This window comes from Mustela nivalis (genome assembly GCF_964662115.1).
Source record: "Mustela nivalis genome assembly, chromosome: 14".
NCBI lineage: Eukaryota > Metazoa > Chordata > Mammalia > Carnivora > Mustelidae > Mustela > Mustela nivalis.
This window is the reverse complement of record NC_139033.1, coordinates 13,634,985-13,649,933: the sequence shown is the minus strand read 5'-3', so window position 1 is coordinate 13,649,933 and position 14,949 is coordinate 13,634,985. Positions and strand designations below refer to the sequence as shown.

General features: G+C 50.8%; 2 protein-coding genes across 4 annotated transcripts in view; both read left to right on the top strand.

Moving 5' to 3' along the window:
• Positions 1–12,970: 12,970 nt before the first annotated feature.
• On the top strand, positions 12,971–14,175 carry LOC309847734 (uncharacterized protein; the record flags this gene model as incomplete). Its single annotated transcript, XM_082698491.1, has 2 exons — positions 12,971–13,218; positions 13,342–14,175. The coding sequence occupies exons 1-2, from the start codon at positions 13,084–13,086 to the stop codon at positions 14,173–14,175; spliced, it is 969 nt and encodes a 322-aa protein (XP_082554617.1). The 5' UTR covers positions 12,971–13,083.
• RILPL1 (Rab interacting lysosomal protein like 1) overlaps positions 13,967–14,949 on the top strand; it is a 40,258-nt gene continuing 39,275 nt past the window's right edge. For all 3 annotated transcript variants that reach the window (XM_082698492.1, XM_082698494.1, XM_082698493.1), the window contains exon 1: positions 13,967–14,518. In XM_082698492.1, the coding sequence (XP_082554618.1) occupies positions 14,210–14,518 (309 nt within the window). In that variant the 5' untranslated portion in view covers positions 13,967–14,209. The remainder of the gene's footprint in view (positions 14,519–14,949) is intronic.

Here is a 14,949-nt window from a genome sequence, read left to right as displayed (position 1 = left end):
CCAGAAGGCTGACCTATAGAGCCTGCATGGTTTTGACAAGGATCAAATATGTGTTGGTTGCTACATTCCTACAGGGTCTCATGACTGCCTGAACCTCTCAGGGACACTTCGTAGCAAACTGAATGATAAGCGCCAGAGAAATCTTGCAGAAGTAGTTTTATGAGTAGAAATTCAAAGAAGACATGTAGGATCTAATACTCCCTGCATGTCCCCTCCCGCTTGAGCACAAAGCATACAACCACCACCTTCCTACAGCAAAAGTGCAGCTTTTTCTGCACCCGTTTCCTGTCCTCCTGCTGCTTAAATAAACTTGCTAAGTTGTGCCGTAAAATGTCTCAAGAACTCTTTCTTGACCGCCTTCTCTCAATGATCCTGCAACACCATCGCCAAAATTGTCTCTGAATCCAAATACAAAGATGACATCAGATGTGCTCTTATGCATTTTGGCTAGTTTTTCCCGAAAATCTGTCTTAGGTACCCCTGTCTTTCCAGGGTAATGAACACCAGTGACCATTTATTTCCATTGAAGTAGTTGGTTGGTCATGAACTTCTCGGTCTGGATAGTCCTGATGGCGGCCAAGCCACAACGAGTCAGGGAGGAAAAGAGCAGACTCACCCTTTTATTTATTTTTTTTAAGATTTTATTTATTTATTTGACAGGAGGAGATCACAGAGAAGCAGGCAGAGAGAGAGGAGGAAGCAGGCTCCCCACTGAGCAGAGAGCCCGATGTGGGACTCAATCCCAGGACCCTGGGATCATGACCTGAACCAAAGGCAGAGGCTTAAACCCACTGAGCCACCCAGGTGCCCCCAGACTCACCATTTTAAAGTGCACCACCCAATGGTAATCAGCGCATTCACAGAGTTGTTCAACCCTCCTCTCCAGTCCTAACTGGAACAGTGTCTTTCTGCTATTGCTAATCTGTGGGTTGTCCCACTATTCTTTGCTGCTCCTGTTGTGATGCTTTCAAAATATACCCACAAATTCTTTGACCCTCATCCCTTCAAAAGGTGAAGCCTAATTCCCTTCTCCCAGACTGGGAGGCAGAACTGACTTAGGGACTCACTTCTAAGAGAATGTAGTAGGTGAGACAGTGTGTGCCTTCTGAAACTATGTCATAAAAAGTATTGTAGCTTCTACCTTGTTCTCTTGACTCATTTCCTGTGGGGAAGTCAGCTATCATGTCATAAGGACACTCAAGCTGCTCTGGGAGAGACCCACATGGAGAGAAACTAACACCTCCCACCAACAGTCATCAAGGGCACCATCTTGGAAGTGGCTCCTCCAGCCCCAGTTAAGCCTTCAGATGACAGCAGCCCTTGCCAATATCTTGACTACAACCTCATGAAAGACTCCATCATCAGAACTCCTGGGCCAAGCTGCTCCCAAATTCCAGATCTGCAGAAACTGTGAAAGATAATGACAGTTGTCAGAAGTCACTAAATTTGGGGGTAACTTGAGGTGTGCCTGGGTTGCTCAGTCACTTAAGCATCTGCCTTTGGCTCAGGTCATGATCTCAGGGTGCTGGGATCAAGTCCCACATCGGGCTCCCTGCTCAGCGGAGAGCCTGCTTCTCCCTCTCCCTCTGCCTACCACTCCTCTCCTGCATATGTACTCCCTCTCTCTCCCTCTCTCTGCCATATAAACAAAATCTTTTTTCAAAAAGTTTTGGGGTAACTCATTACACAGCAATAGATAACTAATGCATGTGTTGAACCAATTTCCAACATTGAAACCTTTCTGTGGAGGGGCACCTGACTGGCTCAGTTGGTAGAGCACTCAACTCTTGATCTCAGGGTTGTGAGTTTGAGCCTCATACCGGGTGTAGAGATTACTTAAAGGTAAAAATCTCTTAAAACAAAACAAACTTTCTGTTGGAAAGATCTAGAATGGGTTCTGTTTTCCGGCTGATACAAACTCTTGTCCTAAATTATAAACCAAATGTGAAATTAGTATCTGTTAAAATGAAAGTCTGGGGGCAGCTGGCTGGCTCAGTCAGTAGAGCACATGATAACTTGATCTCAGGGTCATGAATTTGAGCCTCATGTTGGGTACAGAGATTATAAGAAAGAGAGAGAGAAAAAAAGTCAAGTCTAAACATGAGCTGCCAGTGAATGTAAAGACTTGGCCACATGACCCTGCTCAACATCCATTCACCCCTCTGTAGGAGCACTCTACTAGCTCATTGAGGATTCCTTTCTCTCTGGTCTTATTCAACATCACTCTGGTGGACTGTATCCACCCTCTGGCTCTATGCTTGACTAATCAGCAATTTTCATGTCCACGTGTCCATAAGTACAGTAACTGTTCCAAGGGTAGCTATGTGTCCCAAACTGAGCCAATGATATGCAATGAAAATTCATTGAATTTGCTGAAGTTATTGGCAGGATGTAGCCCTACAGGTCTTGGAGGCCACCTTTGGCACCATGTGTTGATAGCCTGCATGAAAGTGATGTCAACATTATGCAAACCCAAAGCTGATGGGCAAAGAACAACAGAAGTCAGATGACATTGCTATCACTAAGCCCCTGGATCCAGCTGTGCCTGAAGTCCACAATCTGGATTTCCTATTTATGTAACTATTTGCATAAGTCAGTTTGAGTTGTGGAAGACTTTTTGAAAAACTCTGGGGATCCTAAACAAAAGGCATTACAACTATAGAAACTTTCCCCTGTGTGTTTGTAGATGTCCATGATAAGCAGGCTCATTGCTTTAAATGCTTTAAAATAATTTAGGTCAATTATCGGCACCATGGTTTAGACATTTTGAATAGTACCTAAGGAACGACTGTGTTTTCAAAGGCTAGATAAAGGACTAGAAATATAATTCTCCCTCTCCCTCTCTCTCTTTTTAAGATTTTATTTTTAAGTAATCTCTACACTCAACATGAAGCTCAAACTTAAGCCCTAAGATCAGAGTCACATGTTCTATGGACCAAGCCAGCCAGGCACCTCTAGAAATATAGTTTTTGGCCCTGTCACTCAGTAAGAGGCTCATACTCAATTCCTTTCTGGGAGTGTCTTTGGTTCCTCACCTGTAAAATGGAGTAAAATCACCCCAGGAAGGCTGCTTGCTCTCTGCTTTGTATGCTCCCGTGTCTGAGCCCTGCTTTCCTTCTCTGGCCTTCTGCTTCAGGCTGGCTCTCCCCAGACAACCTAAGTATGGCCACCAGCAGCCCCAGGCTTCCGGCCTACTTTCTCAGCAACCTCATAGGAAAAACAACAGACCCAACAAAAAATAACCTTTTGTGAGAAGTCCAGGAAAAGTGTCATGGAATCTCCCTGGGCTGTCAGGCCAATATCCATCCATGTGTCAACAACTAGACCCCCGGGTTGGATAAAGCAGACTGGCCAGGCCTGGGTTTCTCCTTCCCAGGAACCAGGGAGCAAGGGAGGGGGGATTCCCCTGAAGAAGACCAGAAAAAATGGGCTGGATCCTGGTGGGGAGAAACAACACGTGTATTGTCTCCACTCTCTGGACTATGAGCTCGTTGAGGGCAGGGACTGCTGCCCTAATTTCTCTTTGTATTTCCAGAGTCCTTCCTGGCACAAAGCAGGTTCTCAAGGGCCATGAGCTTCCCGGCCTGGACAAAGGCCCTTTCCCCTTTCCCATCTCACTCTCCGCTGAAGCTTGGTTTCGCCTCCCAGAAACGAGGAGCTCTGTGAGCCGACACAGGTTCCTACGAAGGGATCTAAGCTTTCAGAGGGAAGTAGGGTTTTTACCCCAGGCAAAACAACAAGAAGGAGGAAACTACTCAGAAGTTCCTCAGTGGTTGAAGAGATAAACAAAAGGTCTTCCGTCCACACAGCGGACTAAGATTCAGCCACCAAAAGGACCAAAGGGCTGACACCTGCTACAACTGCGGACGGACCTTGAACACAAGAGGCTCAAGCTGGTCACGAAAGACCAGATGTTTTGTGAGTTCATGTACATGAGGTATCCAGCATACTCAAGTCCACGGACACCGGACACCGAGACTAGATTAGTGGTTACCTCGGGCTCTGCTGTGGAGGAGGGAGGTAATGGGGAGTCACTGCTCTTGGGGTTTCCCTTTGGAGCAATGAAAATATTCTGGAACATGACAGCAGAGATGGTTGCTTATATCTGTGAATATACTGAAAATCATGGAACTGTTCCCCTAAAATGGGTGGATTTTCATGACATGTGAACTGTCTCTCAATAAAGCTGTTTAAGGCAAACAAAGTTTTCATCCCCCAAGGTGTTGTCCAGAAGCCACCGAGGGAGAGGAGAAGAGGGTCCGCCACCCAGGAGCCGGCCTGGCACGTCAGTGGGCCTCTGCGCTCTCCCGCTCTCCCGTAAATAAGTTTCACCGAACATCAACATCAGAAAAGGCCACCTTGTGACACGAGTAAATAAGTCTAAACTTGAGCATGGTTCAGGCCATGAAACACCAAACATCTCCCTCTGCCTGGCTCCAGTCTGTCCTCTGTCTAGGGAAGATGTAAGAGCTCCAGTCCCAGAATGATCCTTGCCTCCTGAGAACATGCACTCTACAGCAAAGCTCCTCGATCCTGAATGTCTCCCCAGAATCACCCAACCAAAGCCCGAACCCTGCATACGGTTCTTTGTAGCCCCCTGGGGTTCTCTTACTGAGACATCCCATGGATGCCCCGTGGCCTGCGTTCTCCCGAGCTGCAGGATTCAGTCCGACTGGCTCAACCACTGGTGTGCTCCCAGCGCTCTTTGGCTGGAGGACATTGACATTTAAACATCTGCTTTTTATACATTTATTTGACACCAAAGACAGCTCAAAGGGAGCACGGAGGTCAAGAACACGGTCTCTGGCTGTGGACAGACCTGGCCAGAAACTCAGTTCGGCCACTTACTGTGTGACCTGTGGCAAGTTAATTCACCTCTCTGAGCCTTGGTTTCTTCTGCTACAAAATCATGTCATGCTTCTGCTCAAAAACCCTACACTGGCTCCCCAGATTGTTCAGAATGAAGTCCATACCTCTTAGCCTTCCCTGAGGGTTCTGCCCTCCGCTCTGGCTGTCTACTAGGACACTCTCTGGTGCAAAACCAATCAAGCCTGCAGACCCCCTCGCCGGCCCTCCACTGTATCAGACACACTCCTGAGTCAGAGGCTCTGCACTTCCCGTTCCCTATGCCTGAAGCCACCTTCCCCCCAGTTTTCTCTTGGCTTCCTCTGTCACTTTAGCCAGATCTCTGGTCCCATGTCGCCTCCTGAAAAAGAGCACCCCCCCCCAATTCCATCATCCTCTAAGCCAGTGGTTCTCAACTTGGGTGAGCAGCAGAATCGCCCGGGGACGTGGGTAAAATCACAAAGGCCCAGCCTGTCCTACTTCATCCTGGCTGGTAGGAAGGTGCAATGGCACGATCATCTGGGAAGACAGTTAAGCATTTCTTAAAAAGTTAAACATACACTTAACCGTGTGCCTGGGTGGCTCAGTCAGTCAGTTAAGCGTCTGCCTTCAGCTCAGGTTATGATCTCAGAATCCTGGGATTGAGCCCCACATAGGGCTCCCTGATCAGTCTGCTTCTAACTCTCCCTGATCTTATACTCTTGCTCTCGCTCTCTCCCTCTCAAATAAATGAAGTCATATATATATATATATATATATAGCGTTACCCAGACATTATTGCATTTCTAGGTGTTTACCTTAAAGAAAGAAACACACGTGTCCAGAAAGACTTAACACATGAACATGCATATTTGAATGAGGCAAAAACTGGAAATGACCCAAATGTCCAACAACAGGTAAATAGAAAAATAAATGTGGTGTGTCTGTAGAATGGAATTAGTTGTCAATAAAAAGAATGAGGGGCGCCTGGGTGGCTCAGTGGGTTAAGCCGCTGCCTTTGGCTCAGGTCATGATCTCAGGGTCCTGGGATCGAGCCTCGCATCGGGCTCTCTGCTCAGCAGGGAGCCTGCTTCCTCCTCTCTTTCTGCCTGCCTCTCTGCCTACTTGTGATCTCTCTCTGTCAAATAAATAATAAAATCTTTTAAAAAAATAAAAAGAATGAGCCAGGGGTGCCTGGGTGGCTCAGTGGGTTAAAGCATCTGCCTTCAGCTCAGGTCATGATCCCAGGGTCCTGGGATCGTGCCCCACATCATGTTCTCTGCTTGGCGGGGAACCTGCTTCCTCCTCTCTGCCTGCGTCTCTGCCTACTTGTGATCTCTGTCTGTCAAATAAACAAATAAAATCTTTAGGAAAAAAAAAAAAGAGCCCAAGCATTGGATGAGACCCCCACCAGGTCAATTTAACAGGTTGGAAAATCTACCCAGACTAGCATTTCCAGGCAACCTCCCTTCAGGTAGAAGCAAGCACTGAAATTCAGAGACGGTGCACAATGTACTTGAAAGAATCTCGTTGCTAAGGTTTGATCATCCTGTTTTCCAAGATGGGTCAGGGGAGCCTGAGTGTATACTTCCATCCAATGCCCTTGGAGGGAGGTCGACTATCAAACAAAATCAAAGCAGAAGAGACCAGGAGTCTCATGTGACGTCACCAGGGTTCAGATACAATGATGACATCGGAATTGTCCATGATTACCTCAGGTCCGCCGAAGAAGCAGGAGGAGAAGGAGGGATGAGAAGCCAGAACGGCAACCACGGGAAGTCGGGACGGCGGTGCGGGTGGAGGAGGGCGTGTGAAGCTCCTCCGGGTTTCAGCCCTTGGGATGGGGCTCAAGGAACAGGGCAAGTAAAAGAGTTGTGCGAGAGACCACTCAGACTCCCGAAAAACAGGAATTCTCATAAAACACTAGTGGGTTGTTCAAACAAATCACCATGGATTGGGCTCTTTGACAACAACAGAAATTTATTTCTCACAGTTCCGAAGTCTGGAAGTCCAAGATTAAGATGTTGGCCGATTTGGTATCGGCCGAGAACCCCCTTCCCTGGCTCATAGAACTCACACGGTATTAGGACAAGGGAGCGCGCAGGCCTCTTTTATAAAGGAACAAATAATACCTCTTAATACCATCACCTCAGGGGGCAGGATTTCAACCCATGAACTTGGGGGGGGGGGCATGGGCATTCAGTCCCTTGCCTTGTCTATGACAACAGGACAGGGAAGCTATACCCAAGTGTCCCCAAGTTGCCTCTCGAGCCCTACTGTGGTTTCTCAGGACCCTGTGGCCTGATTTTCCAGGAAGCAGTGACTTCTGCTTCCACATAATCACTGCTACTATCTGACATGTGCCCAGCCTAACGGACTCACAGAGAGAGGAAACGTCTGCCCCTACGTGTGGGTGGTCCCCAGCGTTCCCTCACCCTCTCTCCCCACTCCAGATCTTCTGTTCCCCTTAGTGGCATCAGATATCTCCTGTCCCACCTATGGCTGAAGCAAGAGGTATGGCGATCACAGGCAAGCAAACACTTTACTATTCCTCTTATTTTTTTATTATTGTATTTTTTAAAGTAGGCTCTTTGCCTTAGGTGGGCCTTGACCTCACAACCCCAAGATCAAGAGTCACGTGCTTTACTGACTGAGCCAAGTGGGCATCCCACTTTGCCACTCCTTTTAGTCCCCAGTCTGCTTTCTTTTAAAAGCTGTTTTATTATAAAAATTCTCTAATAATACAGAAGGAGGAAGCATGTACCCATGGCCTGGCTTCAACAATTTTTTTTTAAGATTTTATTTATTTATTTGACAGAGAGAGATCACAAGTAGGCAGAGAGGCAGGCAGAGAGAGAGAGGAGGAAGCAGGCTCCCTGCTGAGCAGAGAGCCCGATGCGGGACTCGATCCCAGGACCCTGAGATCATGACCTGAGCCGAAGGCAGAGGCTTAACCCACTGAGCCACCCAGGCGCCCCACGCCTCCAACAATTAACAGAAAGGACAGTCTTTTTTTTTTTTTTTAAGATTTTATTTATTTATTTGACAGAGAGAAATCACAAGTAGATGGAGAGGCAGGCAGAGAGAGAGAGAGGGAAGCAGGCTCCCTGCTGAGCAGAGAGCCCGATGCAGGACTCGATCCCAGGACCCTGAGATCATGACCTGAGCCGAAGGCAGCGGCTTAACCCACTGAGCCACCCAGGCGCCCCAGAAAGGACAGTCTTCATTGCATCCACCTTCCCAACCATTTTCCACACTCTGAGTGGGTTATTTAAGAGCAATTCACAGACATTGTATCATTTTATTCATAGAGAATTCTGAGTCATTTCAAGAGGATTTGGGAGCTGAGCAGATGGCAGAGGAAAGGGCCCTCGAATGATCTGGAATGCCCTGGAGTTTCCCAGGCACCCAGCTCTGGCCTGCGTCTGCATCCCTGCCTCAGCGTGAGTCGTGTGTTGTTTCCTGCTCAGTATCTGAGCTGCCTTTCCTAGCCTGGGCAGGGTAGTCCGTCCCCGTGTGACTCCTGGTGAAAGTACAATGCTGTTCCTTCTGCCGGAGCTGACAAGGTTAAATGCTTTGCTTTCCCTGATCTCCGGGCACCGGCCAGGATACCATCTCGTCCATGCGGATGCTCTCACCAGGCATTCGAGTTTGGAGGGACGCCGTGGTGCACAGGACACAGGCAGGAATGGCTGGGAGATGGAGATGGAGAAGTAGACATAGATCAGGCTACCAAAGTCTGGGTCGGCCAAGGTAAGGGCTCTGGGTTTCATCGTAACCTGGCGTTGACACCTGGCAGGATAAAATGCAAGCACATACAAACTTCCCGACTATGCAAAATTTCTGCTGTGCAGAAAATAGGTTAGAAGGGAGAAGAGGGGCGCCTGGGTGGCTCAGTCAGTTGAGCATTTCACTGTTGATTTCCACTCAGGTCGTGATCTCAGGGTCGTGAGATCGAGCTCCGAATCCGGCTCCGTGCTAAGCTAAGCATGCTAAGCATGGAGCCTGCTTGAGATTCTCTCTCTCCCTCTTCCCCTGCCAACTCCCCGCTCTCTTTCTAAAAGAAATCTTTAAAATCTTTAAAAGAAAGAACTGAGGGGACTTGGGGGCCCTAATTCCAAATTCTTCCGATAGCACCTCACACCCAGTCAGACAGCAGGGTTGGTTTTATGATGCCCTTGTTCCAAATAGGATACCACAGCGGTAACAACAGTAACACCATCGGGACAGTACGAACAGCAACGGCTAATGTTAGCATAGCCCTTACTGCGAGGCAGCCTCTGTCCTATACATTTTACATATCTCCGCTCATTTAATCTCCCCAAACATCCTGGAGGGAGGTGTGATCGAGATTATTCTCCTTTTACTCATGAAATAACTGAGACAAAGAGTCAGAGACAAGGACTTGCCACTGAGCAATAGGAACTTGCCCCCGCAGTCAATCCCTGGTGCCCCCTTCAACGGCATCCCACACCGGTCCCCATCCGGTCCTGGGTCCGTCTGCTGACTCACCCAAACAGAGCCCGTTCTTCCCCCGGGCCTCCCACACACAGTTTGTGGCTTTCTCTTCTTCCCTCACATAGTGTATGATTCCACTTATCTGAAATGCCCAGAATAAGCAAATCCACAGTCAGAAGGCAGGCTTTGGGCCGTGTAGGGCTGCCCGCCTCAGCTGGCCCGTGGAAAGTGTCCATTGGGGGCACCTGGGTGACTCCGTGGGTTAAGCCTCTGCCTTCAGCTCAGGTCATGATCTCAGGGTCTTGGGATCGAGCCCTGCATTGGGCTCTCTGCTCGGCAGGGAGCCTGCTTCCTCCTCTCTCTCTGCCTGCCTCTCTGCCTGCTTGTGATCTCTCTCTGTCAAATAAATAAATAAAATCTTTAAAAAAATTTTTAAAAAAAGAGCGGGAATGGGGAGTGGGAGGTCGGGGTACCAGGTGGTGGGTATTATGGAGGGCACATACTGCATGGAGCACTGGGTGCAGTACAGAAACAATGAATTCTGTTACGCTGAAAAGAAATTAATAAAAAAAAAGAGCAGGAATAAGAGACATATCGACTAATTGCAATATGTGGATACTATTTGGATCTTGAGTTAAACAAAAACTGTAAAGAAATAAAAAGGACGAGACAATTGACATTTTGAACACTGGATATTTGATATGAAGAAATTACTAGTTTTCTCAGGGGTGATGCTAGTCTGGGTACCTGGTTTCAGTATGTTTCCGAAATACAGATGAAAATATTAACAGTTGAAAAAATACAGGGTGTGGGACTCTTTTTCCAATTGAGTTGTGCAAACACACCTGGTTTCTGGGACACACTAATTTCTTGATGCTCCTCTCCCTTTTCAACCCCGTCTTGCTCTATCTGAAATTAGTTTATTTGGGGTTTAACTTGTCTCCTGTCTCTTGCACATAGCCACACCCCCCAGGGTTAACCTAGTACTTGGCATATATTAAGAGCTAAATGCTTATTGAATGAATGAATGTCGATACGGGTCTTACCACTGCTCTGGTCCTGAGTCCTGGTCCACATATCCAGTTGTCAACTAGACAACAACGTCTACACCCAGCCTGGATATCTCCTCCCGTTATCTTGCCACACCCCCCAGGGTTAACCTAGTACTTGGCATATATTAAGAGCTAAATGCTTATTGAATGAATGAATGTCGATACGGGTCTTACCACTGCTCTGGTCCTGAGTCCTGGTCCACATATCCAGTTGTCAACTAGACAACAACGTCTACACCCAGCCTGGATATCTCCTCCCGTTATCTTCAACGATGATGGTAATGATGACAGAAACTAACTGTTCTACGGCACAGGCTGAAGCCAGCACACATGCTGATTCATTTAATAATAACAGTTACTCTCTGTGATCCCACTTAGCGGAATGGGAAGCGGAGGCCCGGAAAGGTCATGTGGCTTGCCCAAGGTCACACACCTGGTCAGTGACTGCACCAGGGTTAGAGCACAGAGAGGCTTTGAAAGTTTACCCACCAGGTTTGACTGCCTCTACTTACATAAGACCAGCCATTCCTGGGGTGCCTGAGGGGCTCAGTTGGTTAGACAACTGCCTTCGCCTCAGGTCCTGGGATTCCAGGACCATGTCCCACATCAGGCTCCCTGCTCAGTGGGGAGTCTGCTTCTCCCTCTGACACTCCCCCTCTCATGCTCTCTCTCTCAAATAAATAAAATCTTAAAAAAAAAAAAAAAGACTAGCCACTCCCCTAAGCACCTGACTCACCATTTGGGGTCACCTCGCTTCTGCCTTCCCCACTCGTCCCCTCCCTTTCCTGCCCTGGTCTTAAGGTCAGGCTGCAGGATGGTTCTCCAATTCCTAGGTCCTTGTCCCTCTCAGCCAACTATGCTAAGTATATCTTTGCTGCCTTGAGGGCAAATCTGCCCCAGTCTGGGCATTCATTATTTAGTCCTTTGTTCAAGGTGGGCACCCACCGGGTTCAGCTCCATCGCTCCCCGCTGAGGGAACTTAAGCAAGTTACTTAACCTCCTGTTGTGGGTAGAATGGTGCCACACTGCCGCAAAAGATACGTCCCTGTCCCAGTCCCAGAACTGGAGACCTCATTTGGAAAAAAGTCTTTGCGATGTAATTAAGTTGAAGGTTTTGAGATGAGATCATCCCGAATTGTGCAGATGGGCTTAGATCCAATGACAGGTGGTTCTTACACGAGACAGAAGAGAAGACAGACACACATGGAGAGGGTCACCTGAAGACGGAGGCAGAGCCTGGAGTGATGTGGCCACAAACTAAGGATGCCCTAGGCTGGACGAGACAAGGCAGAATCCTCCCAAGAGTCTTCAGAACAAGCCCAGTCCTGCCGAACACCTTGATTCTAGACGTCTGGTCTCCTGAACTGTCAGAGAATAAGTTCCTATTGTTTTAAGTCACCGAGTTTGTGGCCACTTGGTATATTAGCTACAGGAAGGGAATGCTCCTATTTCTCCCTGCCCTTGACTTAGGACAGGGATAAGCACATGTCCACCTCACTGGGTTGCTGGGCATGGATCTGATCTCTGGTTTTAGCACTTCCCAGCTGCTCTGTGACTCAGTGTCCACATTTGTAAAATTGGGATAATGATACTTCTTAGGATGTGGTGACGCAGCTGTTCTCAAACCTTCTGGTCTCAGAGACCCTTTTCCAAGGGCACTCTCAAAACCCACTGAAGACTCTATAAAGAGATTCGATCAAGTGGATTCTATCTATGACTATCTACTGTAAGCAGAAATCTAAACCGATATTTTTAAAAATATTAATTCAAAAGCAGATACATTTTAACATGCATTTTTTAAAAAAGATTTTATTTATTTGACAGACAGAGATCACAAGCAGGGAGAGAGACAGGCAGACAGAGAGGGGGGAAGCAGGCTCCCCGTTGAGTGTAGAGTCCAACATGGGGCTCTATCCCAGGAACCTGAGACCATGACCAGAGCCCAAGGCAGAGGCTTTAACCCACTGAGCCATCTAGGCACCCCAATATATATATTTTTAATAAAAGTAACTATGCTCCCCAACAAACAAAACACCGAGGATAGTGGCATTTCACATCTCTGCAAATCCCCTTAATGTCTAGCTCGTTGGAAGACAGCAGGATTCTCACAACTGCTTCTGATGTTCAGTCTTTTTGTGAGATGCCGTTCCGTGTTAAATACGCCAGGTGCATCTTGCCTCATATTAATACAAAGCTGGCACAAGGGACAACCTCACAGAGACCCTTTGGGTATTAGGGACCCCCAGTGGTCATTAGGCCACACTCTGAAGACTGATGGAGTACAGATTAAATGAGGCAATTTTTTTTTTTTTTTGCAAAGCTCTTAGAATTAAATATGAAATAGCTGTGCAGTCCATTTTCAACTTATTTTTTTTTTTAAAGTCCATATCTGCTAGGCTGGTGGGAGCTTTGCGGCTCTAAGGGCGTTAAAGTTTTTTTTATGCCTTCAAGGAGCTCGTCTCACGGGGGAGGCGCCTGTGTAACCCACACGGTTAAAACTCAGCATGTGAGCGGTTCTATGGGAGGAGGCGGCCGGCTGTGGGAATGCAGAGGAGGGTCCCTAAGCCCTGCGTGGAGGATGGGAAGGGGGGGGAGGGCTTGGTGGGTTCTGGAAAGACTCTGCTGGGGCCGGGGTGTCTCATGGACTAGGGGATTTAGCCAGGTCAAAAGGACAGGGGGCTTGGACCCCAAAAAACTCGCGGTGCCGAGCTCCAAACCCCGGCCTCACCTCCTCTGTGAAGCGGTGTTTATGTCACAAGGAACTGCTAAAGGACGTGGCTCTGCGGGCGGGGCAGTGCGGCGGCTTCGGGGCAGGGGACCCCTCCACCCTTTCTCGTGCCCCTCTCGGGCGCCTGTACGGGAGCGCAGGGCCCGGCGCCACCAGGTCCGCCCGGGACCGGGTCTGCGGTGGGGGGGGGGGGGAGCGGGGAGGGGGTCCTCGCGCTCTCCCCAGCACGGGCCCCAGCCCCGAGGCCACCTCGCGACCCTCCTTTCCTCTCCAACGCAGAAGGTGCTCCTCCGCTCCGCGAAGCGTCCAGAGACCGGCGTGCCCCCACCCCGCCTGCACGGCTTCCACGGCCTCCGCCCCCTCTCCTCCCGGCTAGTCTCGACCCCTCCCCGGCGGGAGGGAGAGGAGGAGCCAGGACCGGGCCGGAGGAGGGGGCGGCGCGCCCGGACGCGCGGGGGGCGGCGAGAAGGAAGGTCCCGCGGGCGGAGCGGCGGTCGGGGTGCTGGGGGTCCGGGTGCTGCCTGGCCGGCGGGTCGCGGTGCGGGGCCCGCGGGGACCCGGGCGCCCTCGGGCGGCGGAAGCCGGGCGCGCCCCTCGCCAGGCCGGGATCGGGGCGGGGCGCGCGGCATCCCCGCGGGGGGAGCCGGTCACCCGGTCTCGCCGCCGCCACCAAAGTTTCCCGGAGGAGCCGCGGCCGCGCTTCCTTCCCCGGCCCCGGGCTTGGGGGCGACCCTCGGGCGAGAACTGTTTCCGAGGGCGACCGGGCCCCCTCTCCAGCTAGATCCCGCGCCTCCATTGCGCCCAACTCGGATTCCCAACTTGGGAGGCGCCGCGGGCCTGCGCACGCGCGCCTTCCTCGCCGCCGCCGCCGCCGCCGCCGCCTCCTCCTCCTCCCGCCGGGGAGCAGGCTCCGGGCCGAGCCGCGCGCCGAGACTCGCCCCCCGCGCGCCGCCCTCCGGCTCGCGGTCCGCCGCCCCCGCCCATGCGGACGCCGGCCGGCCGCCCGGTGCGCCCTCGCCCGAGGGCCAGCTGAGCGCGGACCGCCGGCGGCGGCGCGAGGTGGGCCCGGCCCGGCGCTGCCCTCGACAGCGGCAAGTTTGGGAGTTGCACTAGTTTGCGGGGTGGGGGAGAGGCCGGCCGGGGGGCCATGGAGGAGGACCGGGGGTCGTCGCTGGCGGCCGAGTCGGCGCTGGAGAAGAACGTGGCGGAGCTGACCGTCATGGACGTGTACGACATCGCGTCGCTCGTGGGCCACGAGTTCGAGCGGGTCATCGACCAGCACGGCTGCGAGGCCATCGCGCGCCTCATGCCCAAGGTCGTGCGTGTCCTGGAGATCCTGGAGGTGCTGGTCAGCCGCCACCACGTCGCGCCCGAGCTGGACGAGCTGCGCCTGGAGCTGGACCGTCTGCGCCTGGAGAGGATGGACCGCATCGAGAAGGAGCGCAAGCACCAGAAGGTGGGCAGCGAGCGGCCCCAGGCTGCCCATCCGGGGAATGGGGCCGCCGGGACCTTGGGGGCCTTCAGCATCGGGCAGCTGTAGGTGCACACGTATGTGTTCGGAGGAACTAGGTGGGAAGGGAACCGAAAGGATGAAAGACAGAGGGAGGGAGGCCCCTGGCTCTCTTCCGTCCATCCCGCACCACCTGGCATATACCGCTGCGGAGATTAAGGGTAGTTCTTTGGAGTCAGACCTGAGTTCCAGCCCCACGCGATAGCTGTGTGACCTTGGTGAAGTTACTCAACCTCTCTGTGCTTTATTTCCTCCCATATCAAATAGTGATAGTAGTAAGACCCACCTTATCAGAATTCTCAGAATTAAGTGTGATATATCTAAAGTGCTTAGATACTGTTATTTTCTAGCAATGAAATAAGCCCTCTGCCCTTCAG